At 41.2% G+C, this 25,701-nt stretch overlaps 1 protein-coding gene across 1 annotated transcript in view; it reads right to left on the bottom strand.

Annotated features, from left to right (window-relative positions):
• Positions 1 to 25,701, bottom strand: part of phf21b (PHD finger protein 21B) — a 197,728-nt gene that overhangs the window by 58,759 nt on the left and 113,268 nt on the right. Inside the window, exon 5 of the mRNA XM_067999770.1 lies at positions 6,355 to 6,447. Within this exon, the coding sequence (XP_067855871.1) occupies positions 6,355 to 6,447 (93 nt within the window). The remainder of the gene's footprint in view (positions 1 to 6,354; positions 6,448 to 25,701) is intronic.

The following is a 25,701-nucleotide window of genomic DNA, read 5'->3' as shown; positions in this document are numbered from 1 at the left end:
AGTCAATAACAGATGTGTTTTTCACCAGAGCTGTACAAGAATTGACTAAAATTTGTCTCGTCTGCCACCCTGTGACATATGTGAGTTACTACACATGCATACAAGCAGTGCCATCAAAGGCCCCACGATACTATGATTTTGCATGTTGACACAAGATTCAGTCTATAAAATCTTAAAATTAACAATGCACTTGCTTGCTGTCAGTCTAAAAAGCATTAAACGGTTTAACAGAAAAAACTAAAACTTAATTCCCTTTTGTTCATTCTTTTACCCCGCCCCCTCCCAAATATTATCTCATTGAAGCATCACCATGCCACCAATTTTTCTCCCCTTTCTTCCCCTTCCCTGGTGGGGCTGACTCCTTGTTAGGTTATGGTTCCATGGCTGTTAAGTCACCCTCTGATACTTGTTCACGTAGCCAGATTATTCATGCCAAGTTTATGCCACAGCAGAAGAATCACAAATAGAAGCAACACGATAGCCAGGATCCAATGCAAATCGTAATATGCACTGCAATCACTGAGCATACCTCATGCCAGTGTACCTCTGCCATTATGTAGATTTAATACATGTGCAACCAGGTTACTGTTGTCACACAATAGTTTCTTCTGAAACTTGGAATACAACCAGACTTGTCCTGAATGAGGGCAACCTGGCTGGGGCAAGTGAAGTGCAGGAAATAAAGCCCAGTAAGTAAAACGGAGGCAGGAGATCCCTAACTTTTGCTAGCTTTAAGGCTGGAAAATGTAGATGCAGTATATATTTCTGTAAAGGCTGGACATAACTGTCAGTGATATTAGCAGTGGCAATACTAGCGATTTAATTGTGAATACTGAAATTTGCTGAATTTTTTTTAAGTGCTCATGCTTCACTTAGGAAATTTAAATGTGTAGGAAGATTTATTTAAATTTGTTGAGTAAATTATAAGTGCTGGCAATGCTGATGTACCTGAAAATTATGTCCAACCTTCCCTAGGGTATCTGCATCTGCTAGACTTAAAGCTGGCAAAATTAACAATTAAATCACGAGCATTAGCAACGGTATAATATTTATATCTTGGTGGCGCTGCAGTTAAGAGAGGCAAAACTAGGTGTGTGTTTTTGGACCAATTCTCTTTTTCTTTCATTTCACCAGCACTGCTGTGTTACATAATTTCATTTTACCCCATGTTTGGTGCATTTAAAATACTGGCTCTCAAAATTACACAGCTACTGTCTGAAGTTTACTGCTTCATTCCTAGCCTGATGTTTGCATGCTTCTGTTATTAGTCCAAAAGCACAGAGAATCTGTAGGTGGGCAATGAACAAACACAAAAGTGTGGATTTATCACAGGTTTTGACATGAGGCAAAACCAAACAAGGGAATTCAGTGAACAACATGAGACATACATTAATATCTAGAGGCAAGAGAATACCAGCCTGAAGAGGGAGTCTCACCATCAGCATTTCTTTTAAAAATCAAATGGTTAAAGGCAGCTACAATTAACAACCTTTCGAGATATTTTCTGCGTCAAAAGCAAATTTTGATTGCATCAGGCCAACATACTTGAAGTTTTCAGCTCCAACACACCGGGGCTAAATTCGATTCAGTAGAGACAGCCACGTCCCAAGGTGTTTCAGCAATTATATCTTTCTCCTCCCCTTGTCCTAAAGGAATGACCCATGGGTATTAATTTCATAGGTGTGGCAGCCTTCAATAAAATGCCCAAGTGACCATTCAACCGTGGGGACCTTCAAAGCCAAACCTGATCCTGTCCTCAGCTACTGTCCACACACGGGCATTTCCAGAAAGAAGTCATGGCAGTAATCCTGAATGAGAACACCGGCTCATTCTTTCTCCTATCCCCAGCCTAAGTACGTTGAGGCTTATTCCAGCACTCCCCCTCAAATCGCTGACTAATATGACTACATCATTTCAATTATGTACATTAATTCATCTCATTGAACTGTGTGGCTCAAGAATCTCTCTAAGCTACTTTCTTAAAATGATGTTTATTACACCCCCAAAACCATTTAAACAAATTATGAATTGTTTTACTCATTTTACGTAGGCTGTTGCCTATGCATTAGGACAACCGCTAGCAGCACCCTGTGCTACAGTACGGACAATAATTAGTGGCAAGCAATGATAATTTCCTTACATGTGAGTCTATCACTGTTAGGATCTGGGTCGATTTCAGTTCTACTCACTGTTAGGAAGATCAGTAAGTACTATTACACAATACAAGTATAGTTAACAATTCTTTCATTTTCATAATGGGCTTTGTGAACAAACAACCCACTTTTGCTCTTTGTCCACTTCTCCATAATTTAATGATAACTGATATCTGGCTCTAACTTCACAATTCTAATGCATTATCGTCTATTTATTTGGAAGTTAAAGCAATAAAAAAATCTCGTTTAAGTACACACATTTTTTTGATATTACACATTATCAACTATTGGGACTTCAAAGTTCATTGAATCTTACAGCACAGAAGGAGGCCATTCAGCCCGTCGTGCCTGTGCCAGCTCTTTGGAAGAGCTGTCCAATTAAGTCCCACACCCCAGCTCTTTCCCTATAACCCTGCAAATTGGTCGTCTTCAAATACAAGTCCAATTGCCTTTTGAAAGTTCCTATGGAATCTGCTTCCACCACCCTTTCAAGTAGTGCGTTCCACATCTTCACAACCCGCTGTGTGAAAAAATTTCTCCCCATTTCCCCTCTATTTCTTTTGCCAATTATTTTAAATCTATGACCTCTGGCTACCGACCCACTTGCCAGCGGAAACAGTTTCTCCCTACTTGCTCGATCAAAACCCCTCATAATTTTGAATACCTCTATTGGGCCACCCCCTAACCTTCTCTGCTCTTAAGGAGAATAAACCCAGCTTCTCCAATCTCTCCCCATAACTGAAGTCCCTCATCCCTGGTATCATCCTGGTAAATCTCCTCTGTACCCTCTCCAAGGCCTTGACATCCTTCTTAAAGTGTGGTGTCCAGAACTGTACACAATACTCCAGCTGAGGCCTAACCAGTGATTGGCAAAGTTTAGCATGTCTTCCTTGTTTTTGTATTCAATGGCCCAATTTACAAAACCAAGTATTCCATACGCTTTCTTAACCCCCGATCAACTTCAAAGATTTGTGAATATGCACCCCCAGATCCCTCTGCTCTTGTACCCCCCTCAAAATAGTACCGATTAGATTAGACTGCCTCTCCATGTTGTTCCTCCCAAAGTGCATCAATTCACATTTATCCGCATTAAATTGCAACTGCCATGTGAGTGGCCTTTTCATCAATCGATGTACTCTTTAAGTTTGTTACTACCCTCCTCACTATTTAATACTTTGCCAAGTTTTGTTTCATCTACAAACTTCAAAATTGTAGTCCCTATACCCAAGTCCAGGTCATTATTATATATAAAAAACAGCAATGATCTTAATACCGATCCCTGGGGGTCTCCACTGCATACTTCTCTCCAGTCAGAAAAACATCCGTTCACCACTACTCTCTGCCTCCTCTCCCTTCACCAATTACATACTCAAGTTACCATTGTCCCTTTAATCCCATGTGCTTCTATTTTCCAAATAAATCTTTATGTGGCACTTCATCAAATGCTCTTTGAGAGTCCATATATACATCTACTGCACTACTTTCATCAGCCCTCTCTGAGTTCTTTGTTGAAGTATCAATCAGGTTAGTCAAAACACGATTTGCCTTCAACAAATCCGTGCTGGCTGTCCCTTATTAACCTATGCTTTTTCAAGTGAGAATTAATTTTGTCCTTGACAATGGTCTCTAGTAGTTTTCCCACCACTGATGTTAGACTGGTTGGCCTGTAGTTACCAGGTTTATCCTTCTCCCCTTTTTTGAATAAGGGTGTAACATTTGCAATCCCCCAGTCCTCTGGCACTACTCCCATATCCAAGGAAGATTGAAAGATTGTGGACAGAGCTTCTGCTATCTCCATCCTTGCTTCCCTCAGCAACCTGGGATGCATCCCATCTGGACCAGGTGATTTGTTAACTTTTGAGTGATGCAAACCTATTTAGCACCTCCTTTCTATCTTTTTTTATCCTATCCAATATCTCTACTCCCTCCTCCTCTACTGCGACATTAACTTCATCCTCTTCTTTTGTGACAGATGCAAAGTACTCATTCAGTACCTCGGTCATGCCCTCTGCCTCCACAAGATGATTTCCTTCTTTGTCCCTGATCGGCCCCACCATTCTTTTAACTACCCTTTTACATGTTTAAGAGAGATTTTTGGGTTCCCTTTTATGTTACCTGCTAATCTTTTCTCATATTCTCTCTTTGTCCTTCTAATACCCTTTTTCAATTTCCCCCTGCACTCTGCATTCTGCCTGGTTTTTTATTATATTCTATACCTGACATCTGTCATAAACCTTTTTCTGTTTTATTTTAACCTCTATTTACTTTGACGTCCAGGGATGCCCTATCATTCCTCCTTATGGGAATATGCTTGGTTTGTACCCGAACTATCTTTGCTTTGAAGGCCTGCCATTGCTCATTTACTGTTTTCTTGGCCAATCTTTGTTTCCAGTCGACCTGAGCTAGATCCCTTCTCAAATCACTGAAATTGGCTCTCTTCTAGTTGGGTATTTTCACCTTTAATGGTTTTTCTTTGACCCTTTCCGTAACTACTTTAAACCTAATTATATTATGATCGCTATTACCCATATGTTCTCCCACCAAAACACACTCCACTTGCCCTACTTCATTGCCCAGATCCAGAACTTGTTCCTTCCTCGTTGTGCTAGGAACATACTGATTAAGAAAGTTTTCCTGTACATATTTTAGGAATTCTTCACCCTCCTAGCCCTTTACACTGTTTTTTCCCCCCAGTCGACATTAGGGTAATTCAAGTCTCCTACTATTACTGCTCTATTATTTTTACATTTCTCTGAAACTTGCCCACAGATTTGCTCCTCTATCTCCTTCTGACTGTTTGGGGGTCTTTAGTAAACATCCAGCAATGTAACAGCTCCTTTTCTGTTCCTTAACTCTAACCAAATAGATTCAGTCTTTGAACCCTCCAATATATCATCCCTCTGTAGAACTGGATTAACCTTGATCAGTACTGCCACCCCCCCACCCTTGCTTTTTTCCTTCCCTATCCCTCCTGAATACATTGTAACCAGGAATGTTTAGTTCCCATTCCTGTTCATGTTTAAGCCAGGTCTCCGTTACAACCACTGTATCATAACCCCATGTGGCAACTTGTGCCTGTAGCTTATCAACCTTATTTGTAACACTCCCTGCATTAATGGACATGCATTCAAACACCATGCTAGCTTGCTTAGCTTTTTTCCCCCTCCATCTAATTCCTGCTCTTTCTACACTATTTTTTATTCTTTTGCTATTTGTCCCTGCCATGGGTCAAAGGTTTTGTATGCACCTTGTCTGTCCTCTCTGCTGTTACGTCTTGGTTCCTCTCCCCCTGCCAAATTAGTTTAATCCCTCCCCCACAGCACTAGTTAACCTCCCTGCTGGGATATTGGTCCCAGCCCTGTTCAGGTGCAACCCGTCTGGCTTGTACAGGTCCCTCCTGCCCCAGAAATCTGAAGCTCTCCCTCCTGCACACTTCTCCAGCCATGCATTCACCTGACTATCTTCCTGCTTCTATACTCACTAGCACATGGCACTGGGAGTAATCTAGACATTACCACCTTTGAGGTCCTGTTCTTTAATCTTTTTCCTAGCTCCTGAAACTCTGTCTAAAGGACCTCAACCCTTTTCTTACCTATATCATTGGTTCCAACATGGACACGACTTCTGGCTGTTCCACTTTCCCTCGCAGAATGCGTTGAACGGGTGCAACACACCACTCGGGACTCACGTCTGCGGTTGCAGAAACGGCTGACTATCCCCCTAACTATTAAATCCCGTAAAACAAATGGATTTCTACACTTTCTTGTGCCCCCCACTATTCAGCAGAGTCTCCCACAGTACCGTGCATTTGCTTCGGACTGCACTCCCCCGAGGTCTCATCACCCTCACTGTATTCAAAACTGAATACAGGTTTGAGAGTGCCACACTTCCAGGGGATTCCTGCACTGCCTGCCTGTCCCTCCTAGTCTGCCTAGTGATCACCCACTCCCTTTCCTCCTGAACTCTCTGTAGCTGCAGGGTGACCACCACCTGGAACATGTTATCCACAAAACTCTCAGCTTCCCATATGCACTGTAGTGACGCCAGCCGCTCCTCAAGCTTGGAAACTCTGAGCCTGAGTAGTTGGTGGCAGATTATAGCAAAAAAATGGATTTAACGTTGCAATGTTACCAATTTAGGTACAGTACCTGATACTTGAAGTATCAGTATAAGATGTCTTTAACAAGATTATTATCTTTACCTGAGGTAGCACTGCTGGTCCTTGGCCTGCCAACCTCTGCAATGAGCTGACCTGGGGGACCTTAATGGGCACTGTAGTAATAGTTCCCAGTGTCTGTAGAAGGAAAAAGAATGACAACATAATTACAGCTTTAGGTCAGTGTTTGTTTGTAGGTTACCTTCCAGAGTTGGAATTCTGATTCCTACAAAATTTGAAATATCTGACGCGACAATAACAATGAAGCATCAGCAATTCAACCATTAGTGATCTTGTCTAAAAAATAAATCTTTTTCTCAAGGAGAAACATAAAGGGAAATATGAAAGAATTAAATCCAGCACATACAAACACTGAATATTTCATTTCACACGAGGGTTTGGCTGTTGAAAGGCTACTTGCAGCTTTAAAAGTGTTCAATCTTTTAAAATTGCACTTCAGCAAAAGCTATATTCTAGTAACTTATTAGCATTGATTATAATGGAAAGTTAATTCAGGGGGCTTGGTTGGCATACTGCTTTTCCAAGCTGCTCTTTCATCTGTAGGACATGGGTTTAAATTTAGCACAGATTGGTAATAGGCTAGGTCCAACCATCTTCAGCTGCTTCATCAATGACCTTCCCTCCATCATAAGGTCAGAATTCAGGTTTGAGCTGATAAGTGGCAAGAAACATTCGCGCCAGACAAGTGCCAGTCAATGACCATCTCGAACAAGAGAGAGTCTAAACACCACCCTTGACATTCAACGGCATTACCATCGCCGAATCCCCACCATCAACATCCGGGGGGGGGGTCACCATTGACCAGAAACTAAACTGGACTAGCCACATAAACACTGTGGCCAAAAGAGCAGGTCAGAGGCTAGGTATTCTGCAGCGAGTGACTCACCTCCTGACTCCCAAAGCCTTTCCACCATCTACAAGGCACAAGTCAGGAGTGTGGTGGAATACTCTCCATTTGCCTGGATGAGTGCAGCTCCAACAACACTCAAGAAGCTCAACACCATCCAGGACAAAGCAGCCCGCTTGATTGGCACCCCATCCACCACCTTAAACATTCACTCCCTTCACCACCGGCGCACCATGGCTGCAGTGTGTACCATCTACAAGATGCACTGCAGCAACGCGCCAAGGCTTCTTCGAAAGCACCTCCCAAACCCTCGACCTCTACCACCAAGGAGGACAAGGGCAGCAGGCACATGTGATCACCACCACCTGCACGTTCCCCTCCAAGTCACATACCATTCTCACTTGAAAATATATTGCCACCCCTCCATCGTTGCTAGGTCAAATTCCTGGAACTCCCTGCCTAACAGCACTGTGGGAGAACCTTCACCACGCGGACTGCAGCGGTTGATGGCGGCAGCTCACCACCACCTTCTCAAGGGCAATTAGCGATGGGCAATAAATGCTGGTCTTGCCAATGATGCCCACATCCCGTGAATGAATTTTTAAAAATAGTATTTGCATAACTGGGCAAGTATACCTTGTGGTAGAACTCTCGCCTCCAAGTCAGAAAGTTGTGGGTTTGAGCCTCACTCCAGAGACGAGCGCATAATCTAGGCTGACACTTCAGTGTAGCACTGTTGGAGGTGCCACCTTTCGGATGAGACATTAAACTGAGGCCCAGACTGTCCTCTCAGGTGGATGTAAAAGATACCATGGCACTATTTCGAAGAAGAGCAGGGGAGTTCTCTTATCCCTCAACCAACAGCACTAAAAAACAGATTATCCGGTCATTATCACATTGCTGTTTTTGTTTTCAAGCTGATACCAGGATCAGAAATGTATACATAACCATATTGCTCTTCATGCCAGTCCCTGTCAGAAAGCAACATGGCCAAGAAAGAAAAAACCCCGAGCCATATTTACATAATCTACAATTTCTGCTTTCATTTTTCTTAACATGAAAGTATTTTCAAAAAGCACTGGATTTAGCTGATGTTTCATTAGTTAGCACATTTTCCTACTACCCCACCCCCCCAAAAAATGTGAGCATAACGATGTTAGAATTCTGTGGAGACAAACTTTAGTTTTCTCTTAAATTCAGTCTTTTTCATGTAAGAAAAAAACCTGCGTGTGACCTGCACATTTTTTGCCGTGTTCATTGTATTACACAAGCAATGCAGAATAATGTATTGATGAATGCAATACCAACAGGAGCCTTAACCCATGTTTTGATACATGATACACAATTCAGTTAAGTGGTAAGTAACTGGAGACACTATTTTTACTTTCACTTTCTTTCTCAGTGCTATGAGGAATGTTGCAATGAAAAGATGCTAGTATTTAAGTTTATGTGAACTTCACAATTAAATAAATCTGCCACTTTCACACTATGGATCAAAATATCAGTGTAATGACCATTGCATAATTGGTCTAAAAAATCATTCACTACTTATTTTGTTCCAATAAATTAAACACAAATGTTTTAGGCAATAAAATATTGGCACAGAATTTGCTGCAAAAATAAAGACGAGTTCACGGTGCATGCCGCTATTAGTGCGTTAAAAAACCCATCAATTTGTGGCGAGGAAGAGATACAACGTGAGTTGTGAATCGCCACAAATTGCTGGACGATGCATGTTGCTCTGCAGTTAGCTTCGCAAAACCAGGAGCTCGCTGTCAACCTCCCCAAGGGCATCAAGAAATTGCTAGATTTGCGCTGTAAATACAAATTAAATTCACCGCAGAAAGTTAGGGCTTCTATTTCACAGCGTAAGTGCCCAGTTAAAGGGGTGATTTATGGTCCTGACATGCCACTCAACCTTGGAGGCCTGGAAAGGGAACAATTGCAACTGTGGAGTCTCACTCCTGTAGGTAGTAAACTGTTCCTAGAGGTTTTATTTTTTTTTTTTAATTCTTACTTTTCCCTCTCTTTATTTCTCTTTCAGTATCTAATTTCACTCTAATTCACCCTATTTCCTTCTCTGTCATTTGCTCTATTTCTTTCTCTATCCTTAAATTTCATTGGTTAAGGAGATAGACTATTGGCCCCATTGTTCACCAAGGTCCCAGATGCCCCGTTGACCTTGCTTTATGAATTTGTACTTCTAGCAATTTGCAGCACAAAAATAAATGGAGATGAAGGGTAAGGAAAAAAAATCCAACTCAAGGCGCAGGCCGCGAGATGCCCCGCTCCAGCAAATTCTGAGCCATTATGTTTTGAAATTTGCAAGAATGCCTGAGGAATGAAAGCTGCTTTTAAAATCAACTCATTCTTCCTTTTGTCCTTGGTATCCGATACTCTAAATCCACACTTTGTTAACATACTGCATTAGTATTCTCACATTACAGTTCTCAAGCACAAGAAGTCCAACCAGATGCTGCTGATACTCTAAAGTAAAACTTCCATTAGCACCAATTCTTTTTGGGTATGTGTAACAAATAAAGCAACTGTCAGTGGAAACAGATGTCATGAGCTCTGCATTCATCAACATGCACTTTTGAACAAGAATTACTGGATAGCAATAAGGGTTTGGCTGGTTTCCTCCTCCCTAACCCAGGGACACTAAGGAAAATGTTAATGCCTTCAAGAGGACAACCAACTCAGCACAACCAGGGATAGAACCAGTGCACTTCCAGGATGAATACTGCACATGTAATTTCTTGGATACATTTTTTTTGTTTTTTTAAAAAAAAACGTGAAAACTAGGTGTGGAACAAAATAAAAAGTGTGTACATTTGAATGTACGTGTAGAAGTGGAAGATAACGGCCCTGATTTTAACCAGAGGCAGGAATCGATACTGAAGCAGGCCGCAATCCGTCTGCACACCCCCGGTACGTGAGGCCTGGGTGATTTTAATGCTCGGGCCTCATTTAAACAGTGCTGAACCATCTCCCGCCCAAAGCCAGCAGAAACAACATCAACGCCAGCATATATGAACACGATTTGGGGAGGCAGGCAGACATTGCAAGGGACCCATGGGATCGGTCCCTGGCACGTTAAGTGGGGGGTATCAACTGATGCCGGTGCTGGGAGGGAGAGGGAAGGCCAAGGCTGGGGAGGCCCAAGGATACCTTGAGGGGCTTGGGGAGGAATGCCTGCTCCTTCTGACCCACAGGGAATCCTCACAGAAATTGTAAAAAATGCTTGCCTTGGCCTCCTCTGACAAACTCTGCTTCCTCCCACCAGGTTCTGCTGCCAGCTTTGGCACCATGCAGCCTCCCGATTTCCAGAGTGAAAATTGCTTTGGGGCGCCAATAACATCATGGGGGGGGTGGGGGTGGGTTGGGGGGAGTGGCCCTTCTGAATCCTGCCTGGTTAAAATGGCGGGGGTGCAGGAACGGGTTGGGAATGCACTGTGAACCCCCCCCCCCACTGCCATTTTAACGACCTGCCCACCATGTTTGCGCCAAGTGGGCTGGATTAAATTCGAGGCAATTTTTCGATATTGGCATTTCCAATATCTATATTTCAATGTCCACCAATAACTAGCAGCCAAATACGAACATGCAAATGCAGGAGGCAGACTATGTTGATTTGCAAAGTTAATATCCTCTTCTTAATTTTATATGCTTAAATGCATTTGTTTAAAAAAAATCAAGAGTTTGATCAGTATTATTCACGGCAGCTCACAGAATAAAGCGTACTCAGAAATATTTGTAGGATTTCTAGCTATGAATTATTGCACTCATTACCCCTTCAATTAAAAATAACAGAATTAGTTGACATTCTGATCTTTCATTCTCCGTGATATTGCTCTAGTATTACTCAATTGACTCACCATTCAAGTCTTATTTTCACAATTTTTTCCCCCCACTAGAAACATTTGTACATCAAATGTTCTGGCTCAGTAGCATGGCAACATTCTATAATTAGAAATTGGATTAGATTAATTGAACTTGGCATGATTTCCTCATCTGGTTACTTTGTTCACTTCACAATCAAAAAGAAAAGTTGGCAAGTCTGCAATATCCTGTAGAGGTTGAGGTTTAAATACTGAGCTCATAAGCGTCTATAATAAAATAAAACAAAAGATGATTACTGCCGACCAGTCTTGAACCTGTAGCAATTTAACACTATTATCAGTTATTCCCTCAACACCACAATACTTCTAATAAATGGATCAAGGATACACACTGCTGACCACCCAACTTCCCTTCTTGGTTCCCATGCTTGCTGACATTGTAAAAGGTTCCCTCTCCTCAGGTACTGTCCCCCTCACTTTCAAAACCGCCTTCACCACGCACCCCCACCCTCAAAAAATTCAACCCTCGACCCCTCTGTCTTTGCAAACTACCGCCCCCTCTCCAATCTTCTTTTCCTTTTAAAGTTCTTGAATGTATTGTCGCCTCCCAAGTACATACCTCTTTTCCTGCAACTCCATGTTTGAATCTCTCCAATCACGTTTCTGTCCCTACCACAGCTCCGAAATGTCCCAAACCAAAATCACAAAAGACATCATCTGTGACTGGGAGTGTGGTGTATTAACCCTCCTCATTTTCTCTGCAGCCATAGCTACGGTCAACCACAACATCCTCTTCCATTGCCTCTCCTATGTGGGACTGCCCTCATTTGGTTCCACTCATTTATCTGATCATAGCAAGAGCATCTCTAGAAATAGCTTCTCTTCCTGCCCCATCACCCCCCGTGTCCCGAGGATCTGTCCTTGGTTCTCTCCTCTTCCTCAGCTACATGCTGCCGCTTGGCGACATCATCTGTAGACATGGAGTCAGCTTCCACATCTAAATTGACTACACCCAGCTCTACCTCTCCACCCTCTCTCGCAGTACATCCACTGTGGCTCTGCTGTCATGCTTGTCTGACTTCCAGTCTTGAATGAGCCGCAATTTCCTCCAGATAAACATTGGGAAGACCAAAGACATCGTCTTCAGCCCCCGCCATAAACTCTTGTCCCCTTCACAGCCAGTGTCTCAGACTGAATCAGACTGTTTGCAGTCTCGGCGTCCTATTCGATCCTGATGGCCTCATATACTCTCAATCACAATGATCGCCTAGTTCCACCTCCATAACATCGTCTGCCTCTGCCTTTGCCTCAGCCCATCTGCTGCTGGAACCCATGCCTTTGGAATAGTTGAGTATGGAGCTGACAAAGCTCTCTTGTCTGCCTCCCAGTCTCCACCATCTGTACACTTCTGCTCAGCCAAAACCCTGCAGCCCACATCCTATCCCACACCTCTGTCACCACTGACCTACATTAGCTCCCAGTCCCTCAAAGCCTCAAATTTAACATTTTCATTCTCGTGTTAAAATCCCTTCCTGAACTTGTCCCTCCCTATCTCTATAACCTCCTCCAACCCTACAATCCTCCCACCTCCCCATAATTGTCCATTCTTCTGATTCTGGCCTTCTGTGCAACCCAAATGCCCTTTGCCCTACCGTTGGCAGCTGCCTAAACTCCACACTCTGTAGTTCACTGCCCAATCCCTCGGCCTCTCCACCTCTCTCTCCTCCTTAGCCCACCTTAAAACACACCTCTTTGACCAAACTTTTGTTCACATTCCCCCCCCAATAACTCATTCTGTGGCTCAGTCCTTTTTTCTCTGATTTACGTCTCTGCGAAATGCCTTGGGACTTTTTTCTATGTTAAAAGCACTATATAAATACAAGTTGTTGTTAACAAGCGATATGGAAACTACAGAAATGCTAAGTTTGACTGGTCTTCAGTGCCCCCAAACTGTATATTCTTCACACACCAGCTGCCAGTTAATGCTCTTTTTATAGTATGCACAAATTAAAACTTGTATTTTTTAAAATGTGGTAAACTAACTTTCACTTTGTATTCACTTTGCACTTATTGATAGTTATGTACATTAAGGAATGTGTATGAAATATATACCATGTATGAATGAGTCTTGTATTTGCAAAATGTAAATGTTTATGACTATTTTTTGAAAAAGAAAATTAAATGGGAGGATTCATTTCCAACATCCATGCTCTTATCTGTCCAGATCCACAGTTACTGCTGGTCAGTCACAAATGGTGTTGCCGCCTTCTCCAATATAAAAAATAATCTTAAAGGGATTAGGCTTGGCAGAGTGAAAGATTTCACCTTTTTCTCCTTCCCATTAGACCAAATTAACTTTGTTGACAAAAAAGGAAATAAAGAACAAATTACATTACTAACTGTTCACGACGCTCAGCCTTAAATTTGTTCAATGCCACAGCTGTAATCAATAATGTGTTCTCAAAAGTGGCCTCAATGACTGCTCTATTAAAACAGTTATGACACAGGAGGGAAAACATGACAGCCACAAAGCATGTACCCTGTTGTTTTGCTATTCTCTTCTATGAAGTCTTGTACTACTTACTCAAGAGGTCATTACTCATTTACACTAAGAGTATATGTATTTTAAAATTTATTTAATAACATTTTTACAAAGGCAAATCATAGCATATTAAATTTTTGTATGAAAACATATTGCAATATAAAAACTGCATTTCAGGTTAAAATTTTCCAACAACTGGTATTAGTTTGATAAAGACAGTGCCAATGAAAAATTATCCAGGTGGAAACCCCAGTCACACAGCTACAGCTCTGCACTCAAACAAGGATAAAAAGGGGTCTTCCTATTCTTCCAACTACTGCATTCCTCGTCTCTAATAGCATGGATGGCAAAAGGCTACAAGTTTTCACAAAGCCAGGAACTTAAACCAATACACCTTAAAAAAAACACGGAGATTTTAGTACATTTAAAAAATATATAAATTTTACAAAATGTCACGCACAGACAAAAGAAAATTCATGTCAATTTATGATGACTAGTTATTTTCTCCCTTAGCACAGTATCAATAATACTTTTCCTTAGTGCAAATGGTACAAGTGATTATGTGCTAGAAAATGTTGCTAAGCAACAGCTGAGCAAACTTAACTCCATTCCTGAATTATTGTTTGCTAAATAATTGCAGGCTTTTAGAATTACGTTCATTTTGGGTTTTTCAGCACACAGGCTAACCTTGAATGAGCACTTTTCTTAAATGTAAGGACGTTTGAATGCAACCAACAGGTTCTCTTCAATATTGTATTTGACCGTGGCAATGACCTAGCTTATAAGCATTTTGAATTTGCTATATTGATTGCTGCAGGATGTGAAAACTCAGAATAGCATTATACCTGCAGGATTTCAATAATTATCACTGCATCTCAATTGCACAATTTTTATTCAAATAACTGTCAAAAAGTATGAAAAATACTTGATTTAGGAGTGGAACAGTTCCAGACTTTCCTAATGCAACTACTGACAGAGCTTACTCTAGAAAAGGAAATGGTTCCCAAAAAATTATCAGAACTCAGAGTGAATATGTCACCACACCCTGATAGAAAGCACCCTAGGAAGTTGATTAGAGAGGTTCCACCCACGATGCAACACCTTGTTCAAGAGGAAGAGGAGGATAAACCAGGTAGCAATGCATGTGTTAACCATATGTTAATCAAGGACAGCCCACATAGATTTGTTAAAGGCAAGTTGTGTTTGACAAATTTGATAGAGTTTATTGAAGGACTAAATGGATAGATAAAGGGAATGCAATAGGTATAAGTGTATATGGATTTACAGAGAGTGTACAATAAGATGTCTCAGAAGAGGTTTGTTAGAGAAATGCAGGCATATTGTGCAACAGGAAATGTAGCAGCCTGGACAGAAAGTTTATTGATGGACAGGGGTAAATGGGTGTTCGCTTAGCTACAGAAGGGTCGGAAGTGCTGTATCCCAGGGTTCGGTGCTGGGTCCACTTTTTTCGGTATATATAAATGATTTGGACTTGGGTATAGGGAAAATAATCTCAAAATTTTCTGACGATATTAAAAAATAGGATATTTCGCATACAGTGAGGAGGAGTGTCAAAGACTTCAGGAAGGCAAACATGTTAGCAGAATGGGCAGACAGGTGGCACATCCAATTTAATGACAGCAAGTGTGAGGCAATACATTTTGAGAGGAAATAAAAAAGGAGTGGGAAGATACACTCAATGGAAAGGCACTGAAGGATGTGGGTGAACAGAGGAATCTAGGAATTCAAATACATAATTCCCTGAAAGAGCGAGTGCAGGTAGATAAAGCCCTAAAAGGCAATAAATAAAAACTTGCATTTATATTGCGCCTTTCATAACCTCAGGACACCCCAAAGTGCTTTAGAGCCAATAACGTACTTCTGAAGTGTACTCATTATTGTAACGTAGGAAACGCAGCAGCCAATTTGTGCACAGCAAACTCCCGCAAACAGCAATGGAATAAATGACCAAATCATCTGTTTTAGATTATGTGCTCAAGTCTCTGTAGTGGGGCCTGAACCCACAATCTTCTGACTCAGAGAGTAGATTCACCAGGATGATGTCAGGGATGGGAAACTATAGTTATGAGGTGACTATAGTTATGAGGAGAAGCTTGAGATATTGGGATTAATTTCCTTTGGAGCAGAGAAGGAGAAGAATTAAATTAAATTATGAGGAGTTTTGATAGAGTGAATGGGGAATGACTATTTCCTCTGGTCTGGTTGGGGAGTCAATGACAAGGGATCAATTTAAGACAGAGGTTAGGAGAAATTTCTTTAGTTGTTGGAGCAATGGATTTTTTTGCCACAAGGAGTAGTTGATGCAGAAATCATTGCTTCTTCTATTTGAAACAGAGAAAGGAAGAGAGAGGGCAGTAAACAAAGAGCTGGCACAGAAATGATGGGCTGAATGGCCTCCTTCTGTACTATAAATTTGTATGGCTGTAAAAAAAAATTTTGAACTAAGAAATAACAAAGCTGTGTAAGTCTAAGTACTCTTTTAAGGATGTGGCAATTCTTAATTATTGCCAAACAACATCTCTGGCACTGAAAATTAACTTTTACAAGTGTGAAATTTCATTCCATCAGCTTTTAAATATTTTTCTAAAAAAGTAAATACATTTTCTTAAAAATTTCTTTCTGTCTCTTTTATCTCTCTTAATCCAATCTTTCTTTTCCTCTCTATTTCGCTTTCTGTACTTGATTTGACATTGAATTAACTTCCTGGTTCAAACTCTGTGTTGCTCATTAACGATTCTTCAACCTTATTGGTTAAGGAGATACCCAGTTGCTTGCCTTGTTCACACAGGTCCCAGAAAACCTGTAAAGGGCGCTGCACTGTTTGGCTGATAGCAACTTGCAGTGCAAAACCCCATAGAAAGTCTACGGGCAAGGGCAAGTTTAATGAACAGCGTTGCTTACAGCAAAATCTGACCCATTCCAAGTATAAGGTAAACTAGCATGCGAAGGCTGGAATTCTACAAAGGGCTAAGTGTAATATAAAAAGCCACATTAATTTGGAATATATAAGTACTTCCAAATATATGAATAAACTTAGTACTGCATATTTGAGTATTTAGAATAAGTGAAACATTTCAATGAAAATGTAAAATATGGTCCATTATTCCATTTTCTAAAAACATTTGTCATTTTGTTAATACTGGACTATTATGACTTCAATTAGGAAAAAAAAGCTGGGAGCTTATATATTAACTGCCATCATGCATTAAGATATAACCTACTGATCAATGTGTAACAAATATATTAAATATTAGACTAAACACTGAATATTAACTATAAAAACTTTTACTTTAAAATATTCTATTACAATTAGATTTCCATCTTAAATATTTCAAAAATTACAACCCATATTCTCTTCAAATTCAGTAAAATCATTAGAAATCAAAAGGTAAAATTCTCTATCTCAAATTGTTCATTGTGTTATCCATCTTAGTGTACTAACACACATGAACTCGCATTTCTTCCAAGTTTCATATAGAGTTTCAGTATATTATCAACTTTTTCTATTGTTCAATTTCCCTTTGTTGCAGATTGGAACCCTCCAACAGCCCAGTCAAGAAGTTCAGTTCTTTTCTAAAGTTTATGCTTCTTACAAATAGCTCATCCGGGATGCAACATTTTCGATCTCCAACAAGTGATGTCACAAAGCAGCAATACATGCGATCACGGCCACTATTTACCATGATGTGGAGATGCCGGTGATGGACTGGGGTTGACAATTGTAAACAATTTTACAATGCCAAGTTATAGTCCAGCAATTTTATTTTAAATTCACAAGCTTTCGGAGGCTTCCTCCTTCGTCAGGTGAACGATGTGAAAATGATTTTCACATCGTTCACCTGACGAAGGAGGAAGCCTCCGAAAGCTTGTGAATTTAAAATAAAATTGCTGGACTATAACTTGGTGTTGTAAAATTGTTTACTATTTACCATCTCATGGGGAGATGCTGAGTGGGAACCAGGCACAACTATGAGGGAAAGCAAAAGAAAAGTAGATCGAGTAGCTGTGACCTGGGACCTTGTCACTTTCGCTCTCGACAACAGTTTGCTCGGCACAGGGAAATTTCAATGAGGTGCAAGGAACTCCCTACCTAACAGCACTGTGGGAGAACCTTCATCTCACGGACTGTAACGGTTCAAGGTGGCGGCTCATCACCACCTTTTCAAGGGCAATTCGGGATGGGCAATAAATGCTGGCCTTGCCAGCGACGCCCACATCTCATGAATGAAAAAGAAGAGAAAATAAGTTGGGCCAAAATTAATCACATTTGTATACTTTCTGCACTGGTTCCAACTTGACTTTGTCCTCACTCCCAATAGCCAGTCACAAGAATATCCCTCACACAGCAAAGTTAATCAGCACACAAGGTTATTCACATGCTAAAGTTAAAAATTTCAATTGTTAATGTCATCTGTAACTGCTCTTTTAGTGAGTTTAATTTAATAAATAGCTCATGTAACACTACATCAGGCAAGAGCAGAAGTGACGAAACGCTGTGACCTGTGCAAAACATTACAAAAGTAAATTATACAGCAATTTTAAGTCATTTAAGTGCCAGAAAATGGTTGTTGGTTAAATGACGGACTGCTTACATTACACAGAGTAAATATTCTGTTTCTAGACACTCATTAGCAATCCCTGGTGCTCAACTGTCATGATGATCAACTGGTCGCCAATATTTTGATCACGTCTTCATGATAACTGAACCCATTCATACGCTCTGCCTTACCCAGCTACCAGAAAGTGGTGAACCCATTTCTCATTTTTAGCAGCATAGTGAAAGAATGACTGCATAAGCACTGTAATAAAAATTAAGGGAACACAATGACTAAATGCAACCCAAAGCTGACTCATTCAATACTTTTGTTCTATTCCATATTGCAGTTATTGTTCTCCATCTCTTTCACACCACATTCATTACCTGACAAAGTAGGCAAACGGCCAAAGCCTGACCTGCATTAATTGCGTTCTGTGAGCACCATTAGCATGTCATGCAAGTTGACTGACACTTTTAAATATCCTTCCCTCTACTGAAGCATCTCACCTCTGCTTGGCATCTCTCTCAGATTTCCCAGCTACGAAAAGCAATTTTCGAAGTTGCACTGAGAGGTTGGGATCAATCATAGTACAACCCTTATTAAATACAACAACGCACCCCACATACAGACACTTGAAAACAGAGCATCTATTCCCTCAGTGAGATTGTATTACAGTATATCTAGAGGCTCACGCATTGTTGCTGAAACTTAATATACATTGTACAACTTACATAAATCATTTAAATCAAATGGTTTCATTTCTAAACTGACTGATCACTACTTACAATTTGTTTACTGCAGTGTTTGGTGTAACAGAGAAGGAATACTTGTGTTGCTAAAATCCTTCTACCTACAAAATATCTACTGCAACGATTTCAACATAATGAAAGATCAGTGCATTAACAGCTCACAATATCCACGAACTAACGCAAAAATTGCTATCTGAAAATGCAGAACAAAGGCTCTAGCAGCTGGGATCACACAAACACATTCCTTCTTAGTTAAGCCAATTCATGCAAGAATTGGTTTTGAAATTTCTTGTTAGTTCTGGTCAGGGCTCAAGGCAATGATGCACAAAAACTCTCACACAGCAGAAATGCAGAGAATGTAATCAGGCTGTAGCAGATTTTTTGGCACTGCACAATTCACTGAGAAGGAATACTTACAAAACAATTTAAATGTCTTGGAGTCACAGACAATTTCACACAAAATTCAGTTCCAGTATTTCAGGAAGGAATAAATAATTGAATAAGAAATGTTGGGCTCTTCCAATTTGCTAAAAAGGTAACTGTATTAAAAAAAAGACAAATTTTATTCAATTCCCTCCAAAGTCTTCCTGAAGGCATGGGGCATCAGGATGCCTCATTCAGCAGGGACAGAACAACAATCAGGACAGTAATCCATGACAGGATCTTGTAGAGGGGTGAGAAAACGCTCCCAGGTTTCATTCCAATCTTGAGATGGAAGTGGTCTCAAGGAGAGAAAGTGTACATTCCAATGGCCTGGTTTGGAAAAATTCATGCAAATTCACTCGAGATGCAGCTCATCGATAAACCAACTGTGGGAGCCATAAACGCGATGGAAAGCAGTACTTAAAGCAGGCTGTCCCAAAGTATTTGTTGGAAAGTATTTGTTCAGCTGCTCATCAACCTTGCAGGCAGCAAATGGCAGCTCTTGAATTACTCAGGTAACAGCTAAAAAGTATTGCACTAAGACACAATTTAAGATGAAATCAAGTCAAGCTACAAAACAAACATGTTAACAGAAAAGAGTGAACAGATTAAATTTTCTTCTAATCAGAGAAAAAAGTCAAAATTAACCATGGATAGAAATCACCGAATTGCCTATCAGACTTCATTGTTCTACCCGATTCACAATACGCTCCAACGCCCCACCCCCCAAAAAAGTTACAAACATTTTCTTTTGATTCATACCTCTTCATAAAACCATCCCGGCTGCCCTCCTCAAAATGCACCCGAAGGCAAAATTCAGAACTTCGATAAAGGAGATAAAAGTCCTAGAAAAGCTGAAAGGGCTTGAAACAGATAAATCCCCAGGAATGGATGATATTTATCCCACAGTTGTGAGAGACACTAACAAGGAGATCCGTGAGGCACTGACTATTATTATGAGTGAGTTAATGGACACTGGGGATGTATCAGTAGATATGAAACAGGCTAATCCAGTACCTATTCCTAAAAAAGGGCAACGTAAAATTATTTCATGATGAGTGGCCCTTTGTTAAATTTCAAACCCAAAAACTTTATTCCATGTATTAGTTATTCTCTATGTGTGCAATTTAGAGTAAATTGATTGGGGTGAATTTCAAGCATGTATACAATGGGGTGGATTTTCCAGTCCCAGCGTTTGGGTTGCGGAATTGGTGCACAGAGGGCAATGCACCCACCTAACCCCATTAAAATTTCAGGGGTCAGTCTAATTAGTTATGCAGTGCATGTTGCCAGGGTAGAACACACCAGAGAATCTGGCAAAAGAAAGTAGATGGCACAAAATTTTACGCTGGCGTTCCAACATATGTTCTTTTTCTATCACTGTAAACCTGGAAGAACATTCTGTCAGCAGCCCAGAACAAGACAGCATAGCTATATATTCCAGAGGATGTAGTTAGTGAGCTTGAGGAGATGGCATGGATGAGTAACCATAGGTGAGAAGTGATAACGCCAAAGAAGGACTTTGCCCAGATGGCCACGTACATGCCATTGATAAACTCTGTTTGGGAAACCCAGTAATTGGAGAAATTGCACACCACATCAAGGTCCTGTTGCTATTCTGTGGGAAAGGTGGTGAAAATGTTTGCCATGCTCAGCAACGCATGTAATACATCTGTACGCAGAAAATTTGACACTTGGATAATCCCTACACAGCCAGGAAGGAAATGAAGGCAGAAAAACTGAGGGAGGAGGTGGCCTCAACAATGGTGCAGGTTGGCTGCGGGTGTCTTAGTTGGAGATAGTGCAGCTATACAACTCTCTCCATGCTCACCGAGAGTTGCTGTCAACCATTGCCAGTTAGGTATGCCAGGGCCTGTAGATAAGGTTGGCATAATGGCGAGTATAGGCAGTGTGGCTCTGGTGCTAGCTGATCTCTCTGACATGCCTTTTTTCTTCCTGTATCACTTCAAACCATTAAGTACTGCGGCCGGGCCGGGGAACTTTAAAAGCAACCCCATCACCAATTTTAAAATCAACTTGCCAAATGGTGCTGAATTCTACAGCTTGCAGTTAGGTTGTTACCAGAGTTGAAGCAAAAATTTGTATTCTTGGAGCGAATTTAGAGTGCCTCTTTAAAGATTGCCCTGTTCCACTGAACTCTTGTAAATAACTGATTTATAATCAACTGCTTTCTTCTCCCCACACCACCCCCCCCCCCCCCCCACCCCTGCAAGAGGTTTGGGTATTTGTTAGAAGAACTTCTTTTATTAGGACATGTATAAAATGACTTAATGGAAAAACATTTGAACTATTGGATTTTGGACACAAATTATTCAGTTGATTTTCTATTAACATTTTACACATGTTCTAAATAAAAAATATCTCCCTCCCGCACCCAAACAAAAAACACCGTTGGCCATTTGTATAGAGCTGACCTTTAAATGATCACGATGATGGATGGAACTATGGTTGGGCAGGACTTCCTCACAAATATGGGGAAATCCTTTGATTCTGCTCTAGGATCTCAATTAAGCATGCAACCTACATGTAAAAAATGGTCTCACATTTTATTGAAATTTAGTAGGGTTTCTGGACGTCTGATTTTCCTGTCCCTGCACACGCAATTCATACCGGCAGACTGATCGCACCAGGCAGAAATTGTTGCATATGAAAAATTAACCAATTTCTTTTACAGTTAGCATTTTGGAACAACCTGTGCTACTGCTTAACATACAATAGTTAAATGCCTCCTTTATTTTCAGGAGTTTACCAGAAACCAAGCACCCATATAATGGCCCAGAATTTGCTGTAATCGGTCAACAAACAGCAACCGCTATTAGTTACAATTGCCCTTGCCCTTTTAGTCTCCATGATATTTTGTGCTGCAAATTGCTGGAAGTGCAAGATGGAAATGGAGTGACGCCCTCTTCAAGGCATCTGGGATCTGAGCGAACAGGGCAAGCAACAGCGTAGCTCCTTAACCAATCAGATTGAAGGATTGTGAAATGAACAGCACAAGGATTGAGAAGGAAGTGTAAATTAATGTCAAATCAAGACGCTCTAGTAAGAACGGGATATGATGCTCGACTCATCGATCGACAGTTCCGACGGGCCACAGCGAAAAATCGCGTAGACCTCCTCAGAAGACTAACACGGGACGCAACCAACAGAGTACCCTTCGTCGTCCAGTACTTCCCCGGAGCGGAGAAACTACGCCATGTTCTCCGCAGCCTTCAACATGTCAATGATGACGAACACCTCGCTATGGCCATCCCCACACCTCCACTACTCGCCTTTAAACAGCCACCCAACCTCAAACAAACCATCGTTCGCAGCAAATTACCCAGCTTTCAGGAGAACAGCGTCCACGACACCACACAACCCTGCCACGGTAACCTCTGCAAGACATGCCAGATCATCGACACAGATACCACCATCACACGAGAGGACACCACCCACCAGGTGCACGGTTCATACTCCTGTGACTCGGCCAACGTTGTCTACCTCATACGTTGCAGGAAAGGATGCCCCAGAGCATGGTACATTGGCGAGACCATGCAGACGCTGCGACAATGGATGAACGGACACCGCGCAACAATCGCCAAACAGGAGGGTTCTCTCCCTGTCGGGGAACACTTCAGCAGTCATGGACATTCAGCCACCGACCTTCGGGTAAGCATACTCCAAGGCGGCCTTCGAGACACACGACAACGCAAAATCGTCGAGCAGAAATTGATAGCCAAGTTCTGCACCCATGAGGACGGCCTCAACCGGGATGTTGGGTTCATGTCACACTACACGTAACCCCACCAGAGAACAAATGTTATCTGTTTTTAATATAACGGGTCATTGACTGTCTTCCTTCTCTCTCTCTCTCTTTTTTTTGGGGGGTTTGTATATTCGGTGGCCTTTTAGGTGACACCTTTCTGTCTGCTAACTGTGATTGCCTTGGCAACAGACAGTAATCACCAGGCATTGTTCTGTGATTTTCAAATGCGAAGGATTCGAAAATTTCATTTCCACACCGTTCACCTGAGGAAGGAGGAAGCCTCCGAAAGCTTGTGGAATTTAAATAAATTTGTTGGACTATAACTTGGTGTTGTAAAATTGTTTACAATTGTCAACCCCAGTCCATCACCGGCATCTCCACATCAAATCAGGTATAGAAAGAGAAAGAAAGGATAAAGAAAGATTGGATTAAGAGTGAGAAAAAAGGAGGCAAAGAAAAAGATTTTTAAAAATTACATTTTTAAAAGAAATCTCCAACAATTAAAACCTGAAGGAATGAGACTCCACCTTTGGAATAGGTCATTTTCAGTGCCAGAAAGGTTGACTGCCACTAATTAACACTTATCACGTCGTTAAAGGGTACTTAGACTGAAATGGACAAACACTAATTTTCTATGGCGAGTTTAGTTCGTATCTACTGTGCAAATACAGTGACTTCATGCCGTACAATGCATTTGAACAGCGAGGCAGACAGCGAGATGCCATTTTAGCAAAGCTAAAAGTGGAGCGACGCATCTCGGACAGCAACTTTCGGATTTCGCGCATCTGCCTTGCCTGAAGTTGTTGTGCGATTTGCACATAAATAACAGTGAGCACCATTAGCCTCACCGTTATTTTTACAGCAAATTCTGGGCTATTAAATAACTCACTTTTTTTCTGTTGTCACTGCATGGTATTCTCCATTTATTTCTATGGGCTTGACTGCAACTTCACTGCCATAGAATTAATAATTTAGACATATGAACACACACAGCAGTGGCAGTGTTCCAGAATTCATTTACAAACAAAGGTCACCAGGGGCCAGTATAAAATTAATAGAATAGCTTACCTCTGACAGCAGTTCAATGCCACATAATAAGAGGTTCCCTTATCACAAACATCACCATAATTCACCATGACTCATCATCAATGCTATCTATATATTTTCACCAAACAGGCTGAACTCAAGAAGTTATGTCTCACTTCACTCAGAATTTTCTAACATTCTTGACTTTTTATTAAAAAAAATAAAAATGTTAAGTTCTGAACTCACGGATAATCTTCAACTTTATTTTGACAGTAACTAATAGTTCCCTTCCTAACATTATCACAATAATAGCTTGCAGGATATATCAAGAAAGCTTCTGGTGGTCTGTGATTGCATCTATATCATGATCACTGATAATGAGCTTAAATCCAGGTGTCCAATTTATGACGACACCAACTACATTTCCTTGCCCCATAACTCGGTAACGTTGTCAATCGCTGTCTTTGCGCAGGTACCTTTGGAAAAGGAAGGCGAAACTGCCATCATGACTCTTACAATAAAATCAGCCTTGATTCCATTGCTCTTCACCAACACCCAACATCCCTTCCTTTCCAAGGTCCTTAATGGTGTCATCACCAACCAGCTCCATTGTCACCTCTCCCAAACCTCACTGTTTAAATATCTTTAATCCAGTTTCATACGAACATACAAATTAAGAGCAGGAGTAGGCCATTCGGCCCATGGCTGATCTGATTGTGATCTCAACCCTACTTTCCCATCTACCCACTATAACCTTCCACTCCAGTGTTAATCAGGAATCTAACTCAGCCTTAAAATAATTCAAAGACCCTGCCTCCACCGCTCTCTGGGGAAGGGAGTTCCACAGACTCGCGACCCTCAGATAAAAAATTTCTCCTCATCTACGTTTTAAATGGGAGACCCCTTATTTTTAAACTGTGGCCCCTTAGTTCTAGTCTCTCCCACAAGGGGAAACATCCTCTCAGCATCTACCTCTTCAAGTCCCCTCAGGATCTTGTATGTTTCAATAAGATCACCTCTCATTCTTCTAAACTCCAATGTGTACAGGCCCAACTTGTCCAACCGTTGTCCAACACTGATCCCTGTAGCACTCCACTCGTTACATCTTGCCAACCTGAAAATGACCCATTTATGCCTACTCTCTGTTTCCTGTTAGCTAACCAATCCTTTATCCATGCTAATATGTTACCCCCTACACCATGAGCTCTTATGTTGTGTAGTAGCCTTTGATGTGGCACCTTGTCAAAAGCCTTCTGGAAATCCAAGTACACCACATTCACAGGACCCCCTTCATCCACATTGCTTGTTACTTCCTCAAAGAACTCTAATAAATTAGTCAAACACAATTTCCCTTTCACAAAGCCGTGTTGACTCTGCCTGATTGCACTGAGATTTTCTGAGTGCCCTGCTATAGCTTCCTTAATAATAGATTCTAGCATTTTCCTTATGACAAATGTTAAGCTAACTGGCCTGTAGTTTCCGGCTTTCTGTCTCCCTCCTTTCTTGAATAGAGGAGTTACATTCGCTATTTTCCAATCTGATGGGACCTTTCCAGAATCTAGGATATTTTGGACACACAGCCCACAGGAACAACCATCCTGGTCAAAGTCGCCA

Source organism: Heptranchias perlo, chromosome 18 (assembly GCF_035084215.1).
Source record: "Heptranchias perlo isolate sHepPer1 chromosome 18, sHepPer1.hap1, whole genome shotgun sequence".
Lineage (NCBI taxonomy): Eukaryota > Metazoa > Chordata > Chondrichthyes > Hexanchiformes > Hexanchidae > Heptranchias > Heptranchias perlo.
Note: the sequence above shows the minus strand (reverse complement) of the source record. Positions and strands in the feature narration are given on the sequence as shown.